The sequence below is a fragment of the Triticum aestivum genome, chromosome 1A (genome assembly GCF_018294505.1).
Source record: "Triticum aestivum cultivar Chinese Spring chromosome 1A, IWGSC CS RefSeq v2.1, whole genome shotgun sequence".
In the NCBI taxonomy this organism is placed as follows: domain Eukaryota; kingdom Viridiplantae; phylum Streptophyta; class Magnoliopsida; order Poales; family Poaceae; genus Triticum; species Triticum aestivum.
The window spans coordinates 359261495-359282872 of record NC_057794.1 but is presented as its reverse complement, the minus strand read 5'-3'; the positions used below and the strand labels follow the sequence as shown (position 1 = coordinate 359282872).

At 41.5% G+C, this 21378-nt stretch overlaps 1 protein-coding gene across 2 annotated transcripts; it reads left to right on the top strand.

Annotated features, from left to right (window-relative positions):
- Window positions 1-1516: 1516 nt before the first annotated feature.
- On the top strand, window positions 1517-19820 carry LOC123051024 (N-terminal acetyltransferase B complex auxiliary subunit NAA25). Of its 2 annotated transcripts, none has more exons than XM_044473767.1 (19): window positions 1517-1813; window positions 2978-3134; window positions 3220-3338; window positions 3428-3502; window positions 5541-5634; window positions 5726-5844; window positions 6909-6979; window positions 7842-7980; window positions 8065-8234; window positions 9046-9245; window positions 9367-9497; window positions 13344-13420; window positions 14264-14338; window positions 15345-15537; window positions 16175-16294; window positions 16897-17035; window positions 17221-17267; window positions 18186-18446; window positions 18977-19820. In XM_044473767.1, exons 1-19 carry the CDS (start codon window positions 1667-1669, stop codon window positions 19676-19678), a joined length of 3036 nt encoding a protein of 1011 aa, XP_044329702.1. In that variant the 5' UTR covers window positions 1517-1666; the 3' UTR covers window positions 19679-19820. The 2 variants fall into 2 exon arrangements, with proteins under 2 accessions (XP_044329702.1, XP_044329694.1); XM_044473759.1 differs by having other exon boundaries at window positions 7842-7983.
- Window positions 19821-21378: the final 1558 nt, after the last annotated feature.

Here is a 21378-nt window from a genome sequence, read left to right as displayed (position 1 = left end):
GATGAACGTTTCAAAGAAAAAGTTACAGAGACTAAGGTGCGCCGACAAGGATTGGAAGGCACTTTGGAGGTTAAGGTTCTTCCTAAAATCAGAGTATTCTCGTGGAAAGTGGTGCAAGCTTTGCTGCCATGTTTGGGCGAGCTGCGGAGTATTATGTAAAATGATGTTTTTTCGTTATGTGGGAATGATGACAAAAGTTTGTACTATACTCTCTTGACATGTGATCACGCTAGACGTTTTTGGGAGGCAATTGAAACTCACTTCAGTATTAAAGCCCCCAAGTTGCACCCGATCACATGGGCAATGGACATGTTGTATCCAAGCATTGTAGCTCGGGACAAGGTTGCGACAATAGTTACCATCATATGGGCGCTGCAACACTCCCATGGCAATTACACACATGGTGAATTCACGTACCAGCCACATGAGTCTATGGCTATCATTGATGATATTGTGCGGACCCTTGAAGTTCTAGCACATATCATAAATGTGGTTGCTCAAGCGCATGAGAAATGAACCAGAAGAGCTATAATGGACCAAGATAAACACATATGGGGTGACAGATGAGCGTCGTCGAAGAGGAGGAGCTGGTTTTGCTGCCAGGGACCATTCTGGGTCTTCCATTGTTGTAGCGAGAGCAAGTTATGACCATGTTGTGGATCCTTTATCAGTTGAGCTACTTGCTTGCAGAGATGCCGTCTGTTTTGTGAGAGATAAAGGCCTCCAAAAGATGCACGTGAAGACTGATTGCAAAGAAGTCCCGTTACTCTTTTTTTTATATAAAGAACATTTCATTGAATTGATATATCGAGGTGATAGAACCGCATCGAAAGAAAGACCGGCCTCTGCATAGCTTGATGCACACAACCAATAAGTCCAACCGACCCAAAAAATCCCGTTACCCTAGGAATCAAACTCCGAACGATCAATTGCATTCTATATTTTACGTGAGATTCGTGAGTTAGTTAGTTTTTTCTAGGGATTTTAAACTTGTCTCTTTGCGTTTTCTCGAAAAAAAGAGTTCTTAAACAGGCAAAAGAGGTTGCTCATTTAACTGCTCAAAAGGATTTGGACATTAATATCCTGTAATAAACTATGATGCAATCCCTATTTTTCTGGCCTGCGTGCAAGTCGCTAGGCCTTCGCAAGTTGAATAAAGTGGCGAAGTGTGTTTGAAATAAAAAAGGAAAATAAAATGAACGTGTTCCTTTGATCACTTTCGGCTCTGCTGTCATGTGGGGCCAAACGGCACCAATAGTCCGACCACCATATCGTCACTTCTCATCCGGTTCTGCCGTTCTGGTGCAAGGCCCAGGCACCGTTTTCTCTCTCCGTCGATCTACACCGCCCACCCGGAATTCAACGGTCCAGAACTCGGCAACCTCCCTAATAGGGTTACGGCATCTCCTCCCCGCTCAGTCTCACACGGCAGACGAACCTACGCCGCACATCCTGCCATCGACGGTCCGGACCCTGGCCACGCTCCTTCCTCGGACGTGCCCACTCGGGTCGCCCTGCGCACGAGCCGCGCCGCCGTCACACCCCGACTCGATAAACCCTTCCGCGCTGTGCCTCCGCGGCTCTCCCCTTCTTCCTCCTCCCGCTCCCACCCGCTCCACCTCCCGCCGCTCAAAACCCTAACCCTAGATCGCGAGGGCCGGCTGACATGGCCAGCAAGTTCGGGCTCGCCGGCGGAATTCCGGAGCGGCGGGTGCGGCCGATCTGGGACGCCGTCGACTCGCGACAGTACAAGTCCGCGCTCAAGCTCTGCACCGCGCTCCTCGCCAAGCACCCTACCTCACCCTACGCCCTCGTGAGTTCCCTCGGTCCTCCTCGTCCCCATTTTTCTGTAGTTCCCGTCACGGTCTGATGAATCTGGCTTGGAAAATGGGTGTGGTTTCTTTCGATGCTTATATTTGGAGCGTCCTGTGTTTTTTTAATCAAACGGATCGAGGTACCAGTTGCGTCGATGGAAGCTATATGGCTTCTTGTGCATTGTGCTGAATTGCTTGCTAGTTCTAGCTCATACTGACTTGCTTGAGCTGTTCACACTGATTTAAAGACTCTTAGGCCACCTATGACTAGCTGGGCGCACAAATTCAATAGGAGGCTTCTTATTGAGGGGTCTGGTAGGAAGAGGTTGTGGCAATCCTAGGAAACAAAATGCTCGGACTAACGTGGGGAACTACTGGCATTCTGAAGCCACTCCCATTAAGCTGAGCCGTCTAATTCACAGTGGGTTTATTTGAAGGCCTTAAATTCCTCTCCCTAGCAAAAGTTTGCTAGATTGCTGCGTATCAAGTTGGATGGGAGGAGAGGATATGGTGGGAATGAGGTGATATATAGAAGTAAATGGGTATTGTGGACTGATGGAACTTCCATTGAAGCTAGAGAGGTAGGGGACAAAGATATTTTGTTAAGAGAACTACAGGGGTCCTATCCCAGATGAACGGGCTTTTACTTGCTTAGCTCACAAGTGTCAACTAGCATGCCATTTAGTTTAAACTTGGCCATTCGTTTTTGTCAAGCTTAGCCCCAGAAGTGAAACCAATGCCTTGGTTCCAGCAGGTGGCAAGATACTAACTCTTGAGCTGTGGTAGCAAATCAATTAGTTCAGAAACTTAAGATTAGGCACTGTTTGTACTTTATGATATAATGCTATTAAAGTTAGGATACTAAACTCTTCCTTAGACATTTAGGGACGTATGTTGTCTGTAGTATTGTAGAGCTGTCTCTCAAATCAGCCTGGACCTTGCAAATCTGACATGCTGTATTTGTTTTGTGTGACAATTTCAGTTAGCATGGCCTTGACTTATTCCTTTTTTATCTGTTGAAGATCTTGTAACAGAACCACCGTTTTCATGCTGCTACCGTTTTTAGTCAACATGATCAACTCAGTTTTGATAAGAACTAATGACTTTATGTTGGCTGTATTTAGAATGCGATTAAATGACACTGTTTAATTATCTAATTTCAGGCTCTCAAGGCTCTTACTTTGGAAAGGATGGGAAAGCCTGATGAAGCACTGAGTGTCTGTTTGGAAGCCAAGGAGCTATTGTACTCAAATAACATTTTCCATTTTGACGATCTCACCCTTAGCACACTACAGATAGTGTTTCAAAGGCTTGAGAGATGTATGTTTATACTTCACTGTTTGCCTTATCTGTTTGACGTCACCATTTTTCTAAATTATAATGTGACTGATTGTATTTCTGCCAGTGGACCTTGCAACTTCATGCTATGAGTATGCTTGTACAAAATACCCTAATAACTTGGAATTAATGATGGGACTCTTTAATTGCTATGTCAGAGAGTACTCATATGTGAAGCAACAACAGGTATGATGGTATTTTGCTAGTTGCTCAATTTGAATTCTTTGTGTTCCCTTGTTCAGTTCTTGATCCTCCCACCTTTATGTGTTTTGCAGACAGCGCTTAGAATGTACAAAACTGTAGGAGAAGAAAGGTTTTTGCTTTGGGCAGTCTGCAGTATTCAACTGCAGGTAGGTTCAGCATACATACATGAGTTACAAGTTCTGCATTCACAATTTTAGTTGAAGCAATTGTAATGGCACACTATCATTTTCTTGCTCACTGGAAATTAAGAAATCTCTACATGAAAACAATGCATTGCATGACTCCTATGGATGTATGGACACGCTGATGGAGTGATGGTTCTAGGGTTTGGTAATTGGACAGAGGATAGGGAGGCCATATACAGCATTCAAGCAGTTGATATCATTCCGTCGTTCGGCTTCCCACTTTTGGGAGACTTCTAGTTTTGGATTTTCTTTCTTCCAAAACGGACACCATATTTGAAAATTAAGTATAATAGAGGGAAATACTTCTTGTGTGAAGCTTTCAGTATAAATGTGACGGGGAACAAAAGAAATGTACCGTGGGAGCAATTGGAAGATGCTTCAGTACAATAATAGAAGGTACCACGTGGATGCAATCCAGAGTGTACTACTAGAGCACATACTTCATAATAGAATATTAGTGGAGCAAATACAAATTATTAGTCTAACAAATAAACAATGTCAGTGTAACGATTCTGAAGATATCTGGTGGAAGAAATAGAAGTATCAGTGGAATAACTAGGGCTAGTAGAACAAATGGAAATGTATTATTGGAACTTACAAATATTATTGGAGTAATATATCTTGTTGGTTCACACGTGGAATTGTCTTTTCATTGATCACACATGCATGACTGGATTAAAATGTATGACCTTACTGAACAAAGCTGAAAAAGAGAACACTATGACTGTTTTGAGTAAACTTATGCAAAATGAAGCAGGACTCTTGTTAAGAAGAATAGAAGATCTTGTGATGGTTGAAATGGATTGCGGTTAACCTGTCTAAAAGATGCATTCTTTTCTAATCTATGTATTAGATTCTGGAGCTGCCAATCTCTAAAAACCACCTTTTATAGGGGAGGGAGGGATGAGTGATACACGCTTATACACTGTTTTTGTATAGCATTCACTGAAGATAGTGGATGGGGAGAAATACTGTGAGGGATTGGGAGCACTCTGTGTGTATAGATATGCTGAAGATAGTGGGAGGGGAAAATAATACTGAGGGACACTGTGCATGTATAGCATTTACTGATTTACTGAAGAGAGTGGGTAGGAAAATAATACTGAGAGGGATTGGGAGCACGCAGGACATAAACGAAAGTGGAAGATAGGAAAAATTGCTACTGGTCTCATGGACTCCATCTAAGGGCTGACCTATCAATTCTTGTAGATTACAAAACCACTGTAAATTTTGGGCAACATCCTAGTTTTGTTAGGTGTGATGCATTTGTCCATTGGATGCAATGTAGTAACTTGTTATAGTGTAGGCACTATTTTTTGTACTACTCTGATAATTGGCGAAATAGATACGATGCATGAATGCTCTAGGTACGAATTATCCATCTGATGCAATGCGATATTGCATCACAGGAAGTATACAAGTTGTGTTTGGTTTATGCCCAAGGTTGCCCTACCAAAACATTGGCTAGCCAAAACTTTGGTTGAGGTTTTGTTTGTCAATGAGTTGGCCAGCATTAGGAAGTACTCCCTCCGTCCCAAAATAAGTGACTCAACTTTGTACTAACTTTGCACTAAAGCCAGTACAAAGTTGAGTCACTTATTTTGGGACGGAGGGAGTAGAATGAACTAGAGTTGGCCAAAGAGCATTGGCATGCCAAAAAAATAAGCAACCATCCATACATAGACTAATTTTTTGGTCATAGCCAAAATTTTGGCAGGTGACACTTTGGTCACAATCCAAGCATACACTGCATGTGAACCTAATTCTTTGAAGTCTTCAGTGTGAAACGTTATTGCACATTTGCACTAGCATATTCCTTCTCCGATCTCCTTTTTTTCATCTGGAAAACATTCAATTCAATATTTAATAGCAATACTTATGCCATACCTACTAGCTAGAACATGTAAGTTGAGGGCTTGCATATAGCATTATTAGCTATGATTACCTTGCATTCCATATGTGCTATTATGTTATATGACTTCCATTTTGCCCATGGCAGGCATATTTTAGCAGCGGAGGTGAGAAATTGTTAGCATTTGCTGAAGCATTGCTTAAAAAGCACATAAGTTCACATAGTTTACATGAGCCAGAAGGTATCCCTGCTTACCTAAAATGCACAATGTATGAGGTTATCTTTTTCTCCTCAAGATTTGTTCTCTTTTAACGTGGTTATACTACTTGCAGCACTTTCTCTCTATGTTTCAATTCTGGAACAACAGGCAAAGTATGATGCTGCTTTGGAAGTTCTATCTGGAGACTTGGGGTCTCTTATGGGAAGGGAGGAGGACAAGCTTCGTTTGCAGGTAATTTCAAGATTCATTTATTTGACAGTGTCTTGTCTTGATTGCTACTCATCTGGAATCTGGATACCAGTCAGAAGTCACAGTTTGTTTTATCATCTTTATAATCATCAAGAGGAATTTATGGTAACTTTACATTATTTTCTTATGTCAAGAGAGGTCGGGGTAGACCAAACTTGACAATGGGAGGATCTGAAGGACTGGAATATCACCAAAGATTTAGCCATGGACAGGTGTGCGTGGAAGTTAGCTATCCACGTGCCAGGTTTCGATATCTTATGGGTTTCAACTCTAGCCTACCCCAACTTGTTTGGGACTGGAAGGCGTTCTCGTTGTTGTCATCGTTTAAATGATTTTCCAATGAAGGGGAGCCTTGGCACAGTGGTAAAGCTGCTGCCTTGTGACCATGAGGTCACAGGTTCAAGTCCTGGAAACAGCCTCTTACAGAAATGTAGGGAAAGGCTGCGTACTATTGACCCAAAGTGGTCGGACCCTTCCCCGGACCCTGCGCAAGCGGGAGCTACATGCACCGGGTTGCCCTTCCTTCTTCTAGAGTATAGACTGAAGTATTACATACTTATTCTTTCTTATGGTTATTTCTGTTCATTAAATGGGCAACAGGGTGGGTGAGAGTATTATGGCAATGTGGCGCTCTCCGACCTCAGTGATCACACTGAACTTCAGTGCAGAGGCTAGAGTGCTTTTCTGCATGTACACCATAGCAATATCTGAATTGATAGCTAAACCAGCTGTTCTGTACTTCTTTCTGCATTGAATTACTATGGAATACCGTAATTAGTTCAGAACCTGGCAAGTTTCTGAAAACTATGATGAACATACAGTTAAAGTAGTTTCCTGTACTGTGGTTTTAGTGAAAACGTTATGCCCTTAGTGTTTCTACTGGTGGTTATCTAATGTCTGTTGCACCTCTAGCACTTACAATCTGTACATGTGTACAAAAGGTTACTTTAACTTCTAACTTTTAAGTCCTTTTTTCTCTCCCCCTCTAATATGCTTGGTAATGAAATTGATAACCACTTACATTTTACCTGACTTCAAGTTGACAGGGACGTCTTCTTACTCAAGCGTGTAACTATGTGGCCGCTTCTGAGATATATCAGAAGGTTCTTGAATCTTGGTAATGCTTTCTGTCATTAACTCTACATTTTCAGTTGTTGTACAAAGTTTGCCTTTGACCAATTACTGCTTAAGTATGCGTTATCAACTTGTTCCAAGACATGTATTGCTCTACCCACTTAGAAATTTCTCACTCAACAGCTTATAGGAAGAAGTAGCACAATACCAACAACTCTGTTCATGATCATACTCGATGATGTGCATACTACTCCCTCTCTTCCGGTTTAGAGGGCTCAAATAAATCTCATCAACCAAGGTAGATGGTGAGTGGATGGCATGACTTTTGTGGACACAGAACTGCCCGATGAAATATTTCCCACACGTTTGACTCACGAAATAATAAGTGCAGCACCCTTCCTCTAATTGGACTTGCATGGTGCATGTAGAATAAGATGCATGCATGACCACTAATTCCCTCTCTCTCATGTCTATGAATTAAATGTGGCGTGAGACTCAAAGCACTTTAACTCAATTGGACTCGTAAGTGAAACTAATATAATATATCTTTTTTTGGAGATGAGCCATTTAAAATAACACCATAAATGTGCTACTAAGTACAAAGGCAGGCCTGTCTTTCTGAACGCGCTGTTTGCTTCCTAGAAAATGTGTATGGACTTACCTATTTTGATATAGAATCATAATCCTGTAATTACTGTGGTTTTTATTTAATTTCAAGCTTTTGATGTTGATATCTCAATTAGGGACCATTGCTATGCCACTCACTGTTTTGTTTTCATGTTTTTTTATCTCGCTCCTTCCTCTAGTTGTCGCAGCATATTTTATCCATACATTCAGCGTTTGGAAATTTCTGCTTTCTTCTGTTTAGTTTTTGATAATTGTCTTTTTCTCTTTTGACTGGGCAGTCCTGATGACTGGGAGTCCTTTCTCCATTATTTAGGCTGTCTGCTGGAGCGTGACGTGAAGCTGCCTAAACCAACCACTGGCGAACATACTTGTTCTTCCTGCTCTGTAGATTCGAACAAGACTTCTCTCAGTGAGGAGGTGGTACGTCCTCCACCTGAAGCAATTCTCTTTTACCTTGTTTTGGTGACATGCACCCGGTTTACTGAAATTACATGTTTGTAGGTTGAATCTCGCCTTGCAAGTGCATTGTTATTTGTGCAAAAGCTACAAAAAAATGACTCCAGTGACTCTGTTAGAGGTCCTCATCTAGCCAATATTGAAATTGAACGGCAACACTGCCTCAGTGGAAACTCAACAAAGTTTATGGAAGCTTTGGTAAACTATTTCCACAGGTCTGTCGGGGTGCATCTTCTTTCTGTTTCTGTGCCCATTTGGAATCTCTTTATACTCTATACCATGTGCAAGCATGGAGATCACAGTCTTCAGCTTGCAATAAGCCAGTTTCTGTTGCTTCTGAAATTTTGATGTCCAATATGTATAATTTATGAAAGCTTATTTAAATAGTCACATTTTGAATTTCTAGAAAGTTAATTCGATATTTCTCTATTGCTATTCACTTCTCTATTATCATGTGTTGCTGATTCATCAAACTTTGTGTTCGGTGCTCTTTAGACATTGGTAGAGGCTATGTTTCCTACAGATTCTGGCATATTCATACTATCACCTCCTTGGCATCAGAAGCAACCATCCAAAAAATACTGGGAGATTGTACCGTACCTTCCAATATGCATCCTCACCTATGCCTCTCTTTTTCATTTGATAGTTGGCACCATTACACATGACCCATGCTGTTGCTATAAAAGCATGGGTATAAGCTAAACTATTCTGTCAATAGTTATAAACCACACTCCATATATTATTAACTTTGATATTTAAATGTATGACACTGTATCCATGTGAGCTCACCATTTTCTTGTAATGGTAAAAGTTTCGCTTTTCTAGCCCATACCGTGTTATGCGGTGCCTTGTACATGTGTGTCCATGTCTGTGCAATCTTGTGTTTTAGATGTCTAATTTTAGATCTACTGGTACTACATCATGGCACCATCTGTATCTGCATTCTTGAAAATATTGATAATAGTTCTTTCTATGTTTTCACGTTCATCTCTAATTTGTAGCTAACAACAGTGTTTGGCCTTGCAGATTTGGTCACTTGTCTTGCTCATCGTCAGATGTTGAAATATACCTCCACATGCTATCGGGTGATGAAATAACGGAGTTGCTAGATACAATTTCCAGATCTTTTGATGCATCATCCGTTTCAGTCAAAGCATTGGGTTTGACAATAACTACTTTTAAGGTTCAAGAACTTTTGGGAACTTTATTATCAAAGTCAACTACAGGTCCACCTTCTCCAGAAATCACATTATTGTGTTTCTATATGTTTGTTTAATTTGAAAAGCTGTACTATGCTGTGTTAACCAACCATTTATTCTTATACCTTAAATTGATATGCCAATTCAGATCTTCAGCGCATTGCAAAAGGAATGGTCGAGACATTTTACAAAAACTTGCCTCTCTCAAGAGACTTAGATCCTCAGGAAAGCATGCATGGAGAAGAACTGCTGTCTATGGCTAGCAATATTCTTGTGCAGGTATGTAGCTGTAGCTGATTATTACTTGTATGAGAGAAACAGGGTCTGGGAAGTGTCCATTTTAGTAATTTATAATCCGGTACCACAGTCCGTTATTTGCCACCTGCTTGAAGAGTGCATTCCTAATTTCCTATATCCTCCTGGTCAATGCATCGTGATTGTGCTATATGTTTTTTACATGAACTTTCGAGAACAATTATATTATCCAGCTGCTTGCACATTTCTCAGTGTCATTTTTACATTTATTAATATAAGAAATTACACAAAAGACAAGTTTAATATAGCAGCAGCAGCAACAACAACGATAAAGCCTTGGTCCCAAACAAGTTGGGGTAGGCTAGAGCTGAAACCCATAAGATCTCGCAACCAACTCATGGTTCTAGCACATGGATAGCTAGCTTCCACGCACCCCTGTCCATGGCTAGTTCTTTGGTGATACTCCAGTCCTTCAGAAATTCAGATCTCTCTTTATGGACTCATACTCCAGTCCTTCAGATCTCTCTTTGTGGACTCATACTCCAGGTCTTCAGATCTCTCTTTATGGACTCCTCCCATGTCTAGTTCGGTCTACCCCGACATTTCTTGACATTATCACCACTGGAGCTTCTGGAGGCTTGCGCTGAATATGCCCAAACCATCTCAGATGATGTTGGACAAGCTTCTCTTCAATTGGTGCTATCCCAACCCTATCCCGCATATCATTGTTCCGGACCCGACCCTCCCTTGTGTGGCCACACATTCATCTCAACATGCGCATCTCCACTACACCTAACTGTTGAACATGTCGCCTTTTAGTCGGCCAACACTCAGTGCCATACAACATTGCGGGTTGAATCGCCGTCCTATAGAATCCGCCTTTTAGCTTTTGTGGCATTCTCTTGTCACAGAGAACCCCAGAAGCTTGGCGCCACTTCATCCATCCGGCTTTGATTCGATGGTTCACATCTTCATCTATATCCCCATCCTTATGCAGCATTGACCCCAAATGTTGAAAGGTGTCCTTTTGAGGTACCACCTGCCCATCAAGGCTAACCTCCTCGTGCCTAATAGCATCGAAACCGCACCTCATTTACTCGGTTCTAGTTCTACTAAGCCTAAATCCTTTCGATTCTAAGGTTTGCCTCCATAGCTCTAACTTTTTATTAACCCCCGTCAGATTATCATCGACTAGCACCACATCATCTGCAAAGACCATACACCATTGGATATCTCCTTGTATATCCCTTGTGACCTCATCCGTCACCAAAGCAAAAAGATAAGGGCTCAAAGCTGACCCCTGGTGCAGTTCTATTTTAATCAGAAAGTTATCGGTGTTGCAATCACTTGTTTGAACACGTGTCACAACATTATGGTACATGTCCTCTATGAGAGTAATGTACTTTGTTGGGACTGTGTTTCTCCAAGGCCACCACATGACATTCCGCGGTATCTTATCGTGGGTCTTCTCCATGTCAATGAACACCATATGCGGGTCTGTCTTTTGCTCTCTTTATCTCCATCAGTTGTCGTACCAACAAAATGGCTTCCATGCTCGACCTCCTAGGAATGATACCAAATTGATTTTTGGTCATGCTTTTCATTCTTAAGCGGTGCTCAATGACTCTCTCCCATAGCTTCATTGTATGGCTCATCAACTTAATTCCACGGTAATTAGTACAACTTTGAACATCCTCCTTGTTCTTGAAGATTGGTACTAATATACTCCGCCTCCATTCTTCTGACATCTTGTTTGCCTGGAAAATGAGGTTGAAAAGCTTAGTTAGCCATACTATCGCTATGTCTCCGAGGCCTCTCCACACCTCAATGGGGATACAATCAGGGCCCATCGCCTTGCCTCCTTTCATCCTTTTTGAAGCCTCATTGACCCCACTCCTGGATTCGCCGCCCAAAATGCCTGCTGGTATCATCAAAGGAGTCGTCTCCTAGTATCATCAAAGGAGTCATCTAGTTCAATGGTTGAGTTCTCATTCTCTCCATTGAACAGCTTGGCGAAGTACTTCCGCCATCTATGCGGTCTCCTCGTCCTTCACCAGGAGCTGATCTGCTCCGTCCTTGATGCATTTGACTTGGTCGAACATCCCTCGTCTTCCTCTGCTGGATCTTGGCCATCTTATCGATGTCACTTTTGACTTCCTTCGTGTCTAACCTATGATGTCTGCACTCCTATCCAGGTAAAGGCAAAACATTATTTCTTCTCCTTAATAGCCTTCTGGACATCATCGTTCCACCACCAGGTATCTTTAGCTTTGCTTCTACTTCCCCTAGACACTCCAAACTCCTCTGCAGCCACCTTACGAATGCAAGTCGCCATCTTCATCCACATATTGGCTGCATCACTTCTTCCTCCCAAAGGCCCTCCTTAATGACCCTCTCGAACGCCTGAGCCACCTCACCCTTGAGCTTCCACCACTTCGTTCTAGCGACTTTGGCATGCTTATCCCACTGGACATGAATCTGGAAGCAAAAGTCAGCCACCACAAGCTTATGCTGAGGTACAACACTCTCCAGATACACCTTACAATCTAGGCAAGCACGCATGTCTTCTCTTCTCGATAGAATGAAATCAATTTGGCGAGAGTGTTGACCACTATGAAAAGTCGCTAGATGTGATTTTCTCTATTTAAAGAGGGTGTTAGCTACGATCTTATCATAGGCTAGAACAAAGCTTAAGACATCTTCTCCTTGATTCCCGATGCCATAGCCAAATCCTCCATGCACCCCTTCAAAACTTGTGTTAGATGTACCCGTGGCCATTGAGGTCTCCTCCTATGAAGAGCTTCTCGCGAATAGGTACACTGCTAGCCATGTCATCGGGCCTTCCCAGAACTCCCTCTTGGTGTTCTCATTGTGGTCTACTTGCGTACGAGCTGATAACATTGACAACTAAGTCCCCAACTACCAGCTTGACCAGGATAATCCGGTCCCCATGCCTCTTGACGTCTACCACTCCATACTTGAGGTTCTTGTTGATCAAGATGCCTACTCCATTTTTGTTTGCAGTTGTCCGTGTGCACCACCGCTTGAAGATGGTATCCTCCACCTCCTTCGCCTTCCGTCCCCTCCATTTGGTTTCTTGGAGGCAAAGGATATCAACACCTCTCACCGCTGTATCAATTAGCATCCGTAGCTTACCTCTCAGGGACCCTATGTTCCAGCTACCTAAGCGGATCCTCCTAGGCTCAGCTAGCTTCCTTGCCCTTTGCACTCGTCGAGTCAAATGTGAAGACCCTTGCTCATTTTTCACTACACCCGGGCGTCGATGTAGCGCACCACTAAGGATGCGACGACTCGATCCTTGCTCACTTGTCACCGGCCCTTGCCCATTTGATACCACACCCGGGTTCCGCTATGGCGCTTCGCTGAGAGGTTTATGCCCCTATGATTTTCTTCTGGGTTTTATCTCCATATAAGAGTGGCCGAGTTTTGACGTTGGCTTGCCAAGCCTATCACGATCCTCCTCCTTTACCCAGGCTTTGGACCGCTGTTGAGACAACATAGGCTGAGTTAAGTTTAATATAGCACATAAAAAATTCCCATACTTGACCAATTTCACAGAATTAGACTTGGAACCAATTATATCAGAAAGCTCTAGACTTGTGGACCAAGTTTACCGAAGTGCTGATTTAGGGCCAGTTGTATCACAAAACATGTTTACGATGCATTTCCACTGATGCTGGGTCCACATTGCATACTCAAAATCCTAAATCTGTAGTTTTGTGATGTGATCTATCTGTAGGTTTATGAAATTATTCATAAGTATTGAGTTTGTGATAATTGTTAAATTTGTACTTGAACGAAATTTACCCTTCTTCTGCACTAAAATATACTCGTGATGTCTTGGAACAGCTTTTTTGGCGTACAAGGAACTTGGGGTACTTACTTGAAGCAGTTTTGGTGCTAGAGTTTGGATTGACTGTTCGCAAGTAAGTCTACTGTGATATGCACATATCTTCTGTTGAAACATGGGATTAGAAGATCCATTTGTCTATCACTATCTTTTATCATTGAGTTCTGTGGTTGATTTATTGTCAGCCAAATATCTACTCCCTCCGCTCACAAATGTAAGATGTTACTTTTGTGTGAATCAGATGTATATAGACACATTTTAGTGTGTCTGTTCACTCATTTCAGTACGTATGTAGTCCATATTGAAACATCCAGAACATCTTATATTTGTGAACGGAGGGATTAGCTTTTTAGGACATACTGAATTATGCTACCGAGTTGACTAAGATGGTTACATTTGAAGCATAAGAGTATTATTGTCCAAGCGTTGTTGCTACATTTGTACAAAAGTGACATTAGATTTTATCCTAGTAGCCACAAACTCTATTTCTTTTTCTCTCTTCTAATTTTCATGACTTATCTGAATTGGCTATCTAAAATTTGCTATGTCCTGTGGTAATATATTATCTTGTTGATGAAGTCTAAGAATACAAAAGTTAGGTAAATGAATGCTTTTGTTCCACTTTATGAAGCCAAGATAATGTCAAATAGTTACTACTCCCTCCGTTCCTAAATATAAGTCTTCTTAGAGATTCCAATATAGACTACATACGGAGCAAAATGAGTGAATCTACAGTTACACTCTAAAATATGTCTATACATCCGTATGTAGTCCATATTGGAATTTTAAAAAATACTTATATTTAGGAACAGAGGGAGTATACCATATTCAATCAAGTTATGGTTTTGAAAGAAAAACATATTATACCTGTTTATTTTACGTAGCTGAATGATAATATCGATTTTGCTCGTCTGCTCAGGCATGTCTGGCAATACAAGATTACTCTGGTGCATCTGTACTCTTACTTGGGAGCTCTTCCGTTGGCACATCGATGGTAATCTTTCCCCTTGCAGATCTATTTTGAACAGTGCTCTCACTATTTAGAACGTGCTCCGTAGCGGACCATTGTCCCCTAGGTAACTCCATGGTAAAAAGGTGCTTTCACAAGAAATTCATTTGTTCCATCCCATGCGCTTTTCTTATAGATAAATTCAATGTTCAAGAAAGTGTTTTTAGGCTTAAGCATGCTTAAGCGCTAAGCGACAGCTAAACGCTTTGCTTCTGCCCTAGGCGGAAGTTTTAGCGTTAAGCGAAAAAAAAGCGGGATTTAGCGGCCGCTGAGCGTGCTTAAGCGTTCAAAAAGCGAGGAATGGGCCACGGGCTGGAGGTAAAAGGGGGGGTATAAAGGCCTGGCCCAATACTGGCCTGTTCAGCTAGGGTTTACTGGGTTAAAAGGGGAGGGGGGAGAGGAGAGCTCCAGTGGCGGCTGTTCCTGTTCTGCATCCAACTCAGCTCCATGCATTCTTCCTCCTCGTCCCCGGACTGGATCTGAACTACTGCTTGGGCTGGGCTGGGGCTGCTGTTTGGCTGCTGCTGCTGCTGCTTGCCTGCAGCTGCCATTTATCTTATATGCTCTAAGACAATATTATGCATTTATGCTTGCTGTGTGAACCACTGAACCGTATCCTTATGTGTTATTTGGCTATTTGTTGTGGTGTGTGAACAACTGAACCTGAACCTTATATGCTATTTCATATTTTCTGTTACCTGTGTGCTATATTTCCTGTTTACTTGTGCATATTATTCAAAAACAGCCAAATTCTGGCCAATTAAAAAAAACGCTTAATCCCGGTTAAGCTGCGCTTAAGCGGCCATTGCTCTAAGCTGTGGCCTTCCACTTCCGCTTAATGCTTTCTTGAACATTGGATAAATTGTGTTTATGTAGAATGTTGATCTGCTAATTATTTCTTAGTCATTAGTGGTTTTTGTTTGTTTCCTCGAGGTTGTTCGATGAGACCAGGGTTTCATCTATTTATCCTGACCTGTATTCTTGTATACAGGTATGTAAGCCTGGAGGTCAAAAACATTCTTCTAGAATCCGTCTCACACCACATCTTGCCACAGATGTTGAGTTCTCCTTGCTTGCAACAAACTGCCAGTCTTGTGAAGGATTATCTTAGGTTCATGGATGATCATTTGAAAGAATCTGCTGATCTTACCTGTCTTGCATATAGGCACCGTACTTACTCAAAGGTAAGCAACAGTTTTTTACTTCTCACTACACTGTACAACATAAAAGTAGTGGTGTAATCTGTATTTGCCCGCTGATTGTGAGCACTACTACTTAGTTTCCACTATTTGTTCTCACTGTTCACAGCCAGGGCTTGAAAAGTAGTACCTATCACCACGAGCAAGAACAGATATGTAAACTGGAATCTAGGGCGAAAATTTTCATGGTCTTTTGTTGCTTAGTTTGTGTGATTATACTCCCTCCATACCAAAATATAAGACGTTTCTGCAGTTCAAATTGAACTACAAAAACGTCTTATATTTTGATACAGAGCTAGTAGTTTGTATAGCTCAATGTTAGGGTATTATAATTTATAGAATTCTTCTCTATGATACATACTTGCAAAGCTGATGCCATATATATCTAAATTATTGCATTATTTGTTAAATAAGTATGCTGCTTAACTTTGGAACTTGGATCATGTCACTTGTTCCCCAAAAGAAAATATGCTTGGTGTTGGGCAAAATTCATTGAAGCTGTTACTCTGACAGAAAAATAATCTCAAAAAACAAATACCCCCCCCCCCCTAGTTATGTTGTTTACTTATCGAAAGAAATATTCTGCAGCATTTTCTCATTATTCTGTGATATTGTTGCCCAGGTAATTGAATTTGTGCAGTTCAAAAATCGCTTGCAACGCTCCATGCAGTATCTTGCTGTAAAATCTGATTCTGTAATACTGAGCCTGAAGCAGAAGTCTGAGTCTCTTGAGGAAGTGGAGGTTAGTTGTCACTTATGAATTTCAAACCCCAAATTCAGGAAGTAGTTTTATTAAAATTATCGGCACACATTGATGCTTGAAGGAAATACATTTACTTTTTCTTTTCCAACCTGTAGCCATTTTGAACCGTGCATACAAAATTCTATTATTATAAATGGATATTCTATCAGGACATCGTCTCGTAGGCGTTAATATTTTCTTGTACAAGTAAATAGTACTACCTCCTTTCCGGTTTATAGGGCCCATTCAAAAATCTCACCAATCAAGGTAGATGGTGAGTGGTGGAATAATTTTTGTAGTTTGCAAAAATACTCAATTAATGTGCTCGTTTTCCTCAAAAACTTGTGTTTACCAATGCACTAATTGCAATGCATGCATGCATAAAGTACATGCATTTGGTGAATTTTCTCTTAATCCTTCCATCCAATGATTTAATGCACCTTAAAATCTGAACATGTGATGGGGAACAATCAAATTGAGACTTATAAAATGGGAAACCTAAAATTGTGAGATAAGCCCTATAAACCGTAAAGGAGGGAGTATCGGTACCTTTCATTTTTTATGTAACCCGTGCCAATACTGATAATTGTCCCTAATTGCAGTCTGTTCTTGAAAATGTGAATCATGGAGGAGGCTTGGTTGATCTATCAAGTGAAGACAACATGAAACATTTAACTTTTAATGAAAATCTCGAGGCACGTCCTTGGTGGACACCAACAACCAGTGTAAATTTTCTTTCAGGTAGCTTCTCATGCTATGCAAAGTTTCTTATCTGTTTTGTGCTTGACAATAGCACCATTTTGAACTCACTATGTTGCATGCTTGGTAGTTAGTTTTTTCCATCCATTTTGGTGTCTTTGTTGGATCATTTATGGTCTTGGAAGCACAAAAGTTCTTACTATTGTTATGGACTTGTGATTTTACAGAACCAATTGATGAAAGTTCGACACCTGCGCGCTTTAGGGCCAAAGTGGTATGTCATTTTCTTATAACCTTCATTTACACCGGCTCAAACATTTTCTTTCTTATCACCTTCATTCATTGCATTACTTAATTAATATTTTGAAGAAAAAAATATATGCATCACCCGTGTGACATCTAGTTGACTATCTGAACGATCTAAAAACCTAGTATACCTCCGCGTGGCAGGTGACATAACCCTTGCACATGTAGGGTTCCACGTGCCAAGCCTATTATTTATTTATTTTTCATCGTTAGCCTGGACACTTTATTTTTTCAACAACATGCTTCTTCATTCTTCTCATCTCCACCTCCCTCCAAAATATGGCGTGTTTTTTTACTTCACCAATGCAGCCTGCCCACAGGTTGCACCTTCCAATGCCGATTCGACCCTGTTTAATGTCGATGGGCCTGTGGCGATCCTTAGTTGTGGTGGCTATGTTCCCTTGCCATGAGTGACATGATCCCTAGCCCAGTGAGTGGATATCGGTGCGTGCTGAAAAACCCAGCCCACTTTCTTCTGCACCACAATTCCGATTGGCTCCAAAATCCGTAAGGCCTGGAGGCAGTTGCAGTCGCCTCCTCGGTGCATTGCATGGAGAGATGATAAACACTTCCTATGTATATTACAACAAATGCAAGAAGTGATAAGGCCTGGAGGCAGTTGCAGACGCCTCCTCGGTGCATTGCATGGAGAGATGATAAACACTTCCTATGTACTCCCTCCGTTCCAAATTACTTGTTGTGGTTTTAGTTCAAATTTTAACTAAAACCATGACAAGTATTTTGGAACGGAGGGATTATATTACAACAAATGCAAGAAGTGATATTTCTATCCGACTAGGCACTAAGCAAAAGTTCCCTACAAATTTGTTTCAGCCTGTCAACTAAATCATTCCTTCCCTCTAAATTTTTTATATGTTTATTGCAGTGCAAGCACAAATCTACTGAGAAGGATGGCCCTAAGATGAGAGATGCTGAGAGAAAATGTCTTGTCCCCCGGCTTGTTTACCTTTCCATGCATGGTTGTGTATCTTCCCTCAGGGAGACTGAGCCCAATGGGTCTGTTTCTGATATCACTGTTGGGGAAATGAAAACCTTACTTGAGAAATATGCTAGGACTATTGGCTATTCCATGGATGATGCTCTAAGCATGATTCTTGGTATATCTTCAGGCAAGAAGTCTATGAAGGTATGAATTAACTGAATATTTGTTCCCTTTTTGTATTTACTTTCCTAATAACCTGCCGATATTGTTCACCTATCAGCTATTCTTTTCTTCAGTCTTTTTGTATCTGAAGAATGATTTAACTATTTGCCTATTCATCTTGCTTCGGTTAGAAAGTAAAAAGCACATGGTTGTTTCCATGCTCTTACAAAGCTAAATCTTGAATTCTAAAGCAGTGTTGCTTTTAATAACTGTACTTGGTATTTATACCTTTTTTTGTTGAAAGCGCAAAAGCACTACCTTTAAGATTATGTAATCTGTTGCTCCTGGTATGCTGAATGGAATGGTTCAATCAATTCAACCCCTAATGTTATGCTTCCCTTTGACTTTTTCTACAAGTTAATTACATCCTTTGTGGAAATAAACTGTTTTGCACTTCACTGAAATGGATTTAATTTTGAAACAGTAGTTTTGACTCCTTGCTCTTATTGCTGCACAACTGCAGTACCATGATTAACCCATCAACTGCACCTTGCTGACAACTGTATTTTCAGGATTTTGCTCCTGATATTGTGAGCTGGATGAGTTTTGCTGTATTTATTAATGCAATGAACTTGTGGTCAAATGAATCAGTGATCCCCAGAACTGATCCGAGCAGCCCAAGTTCTTGGGAGATTGTGGACAGCTTAGTGAAAATTTGCATAGAGGAGCACCTGACTGATGCCAATAGAATCCTAACTTGTCCTGGAAATAAAATTCCACTGTTAGTGCAAATGGTTACAGAACCCATTTCTTGGCATCTCATCATAATCCAGTCCTGCATGAGAGTGGTGGCCCCGCAAGGAAAGAAGAAAAAGAAAAGCGGCCCATCGCTGCGACCAAACATGCCTCAGTTGCAAGGAATTCAAAGATCTGTTCAGTGCTTGATTGAAACACTCCGAAGTGTCCAAAAATGGTTATCTGATCAGATGAGTCCAGAGGAGCAAGGTTTGGATATCTTAATGTCATATTTGCAAGGAACTGGCGATGAAGGTCCAGGACAGACATTCAGAGTCTTGGAAGAGAAACCAGCAGCACATGCCTCTGAGCTTGGTGATCGAATTGCTCAGTCTCTGGAAGCATGGAGTTCTACTGGTGTGGTAAGAAGAATTGTTGGAGCAGAACATGAGGTGCTAGCCGAGTTCAAGAAAATGGTTGACTCTAAACTCAAGCTGCTCATGTCGGAATCGGCTTCTCTATCTTCGGTGTTACACTAGAGTTGATAAAATTTTGCACATGAATTTTGTTCTATTCTTGTTGTGGCGTTCCATTATACATATGTTGTAAAAGTATAACAGAATGGCTGTGCGCTTTTGTTGTTTGACTTTCTTTTATTCGATTGAGGACATCTTTTTAACCTTTGCTTTTGTGTCTCTGCTCCTGATTTGGTATTGTGGTATAGTTATTGTATTACTCCAATTTGATTTTTGTTGGCGATTTGTTGCACAAGCCATTTGGTGTCTCATGTCTTTAACCGGTCGACACAAGCGGGCATGGCTTTGACGGGGAACCACTGCAATTATTTGTTACTTCCATGACAATCAGTTCTAGTCCAGCGAAGAGCGTGACCATGACTTTGGGAGATAGTACCTTTGTTCCAAAACGGGTGCAGAACTTATGGGCATCTCCAGCGCCGGACCAGAAAATGGGCATAATATTTGTCCGAGGACGCGAATAGTGTATTCATCACTTAGGGAGATAGAACGTAGGGGCATCTCTAATGGAAGGCGGCCATCAAATGCTTGTCCCAAACTTTGGTCCGTAATTACAATATTTTGTCAGTCAAAGTAAACTTAAAAAAGTTAAACTAATCTGTAATAGACGGTGTCAAAGTAAAACTTAAAAAAGTTAAACTAATCTGTAATAGATGGTGTCATCATCCGAGTGGCCATTCTAACGGTGTAAGGGTGAGGGGTCACCTTGTCCGATCGCGTCACTCTTACCAACATTAATGTTGTGGAGTCACGCCCGCTCTGATGCGGCCTGACCAACATGAATATGCGGCAACCACTTCACGCAGAGAGGGTTTTGGATGGGACGTGGCGGTCAGACACGTACGTGGCGGACGTCTGGACACTGGCAAACCTTCAACCGGTTTGCGTTCGGTTTAAAGGATTTGAACACGCGGATGCGTCCATGGATCGATGGGCACCGAGTTGGATGACTTGCATCATCCGGACACGTCGGTCCGATCGTTTGCATGCGTTTTGTGGGTTCGCGTTGGAGATGCCCTATAATAGGATAAATAAAATCTCGAGTCCCCAGAAAATAGTTACTGGGGTCCTTGTAATAGTTTTCAGATCATTAGGGTGGGTTGCTTTTGTAGATCCTAATAACCTACCCCTAATGCGCAAACTGGCATATGGGCCCCACTTGTAATGGGATATACTGATTGCTTCCTTTGGTGATCCGGAAATGAAGCAGAAAGGATTCTCGCCTTTTCCCCCGGAGGCGACCCTAAGTAATCGAAACCACAGGAGGAGGATGCCCTTTAAGCTAAGATTTCAAACAAGGTTTGGTTAGAGAATTAATTCCAGCTTTGTATCGGATGATAAATCAAGTTGACACTAAAAGAACACTTATAATAAAAATAGGCTTGGATATGAGGACTTATACTTACAACCATATATTTGTGTCGGGACCTTCTTACTTTGTGCTCTGGAAGTCACCCATCAAGATATGCTTGTTAAGTATCAAAGTGGGGAATATGTCCAAATTACATCTTGACCAGCACACGTCCTGCATCAAGAGTCAATTGTCCAACCAAAGGCCCTATCCGCCGCGCGGGGTTGCCTCGATAATTAAGATTGCAATAATCATACAAAAGCATTGGACGTTTAATGACTACACCTCGTGAATCCCCAGGGATAGGATCCGTGTTACCATACTACCTTTCTGTCACTAGTGTTTAGAATAA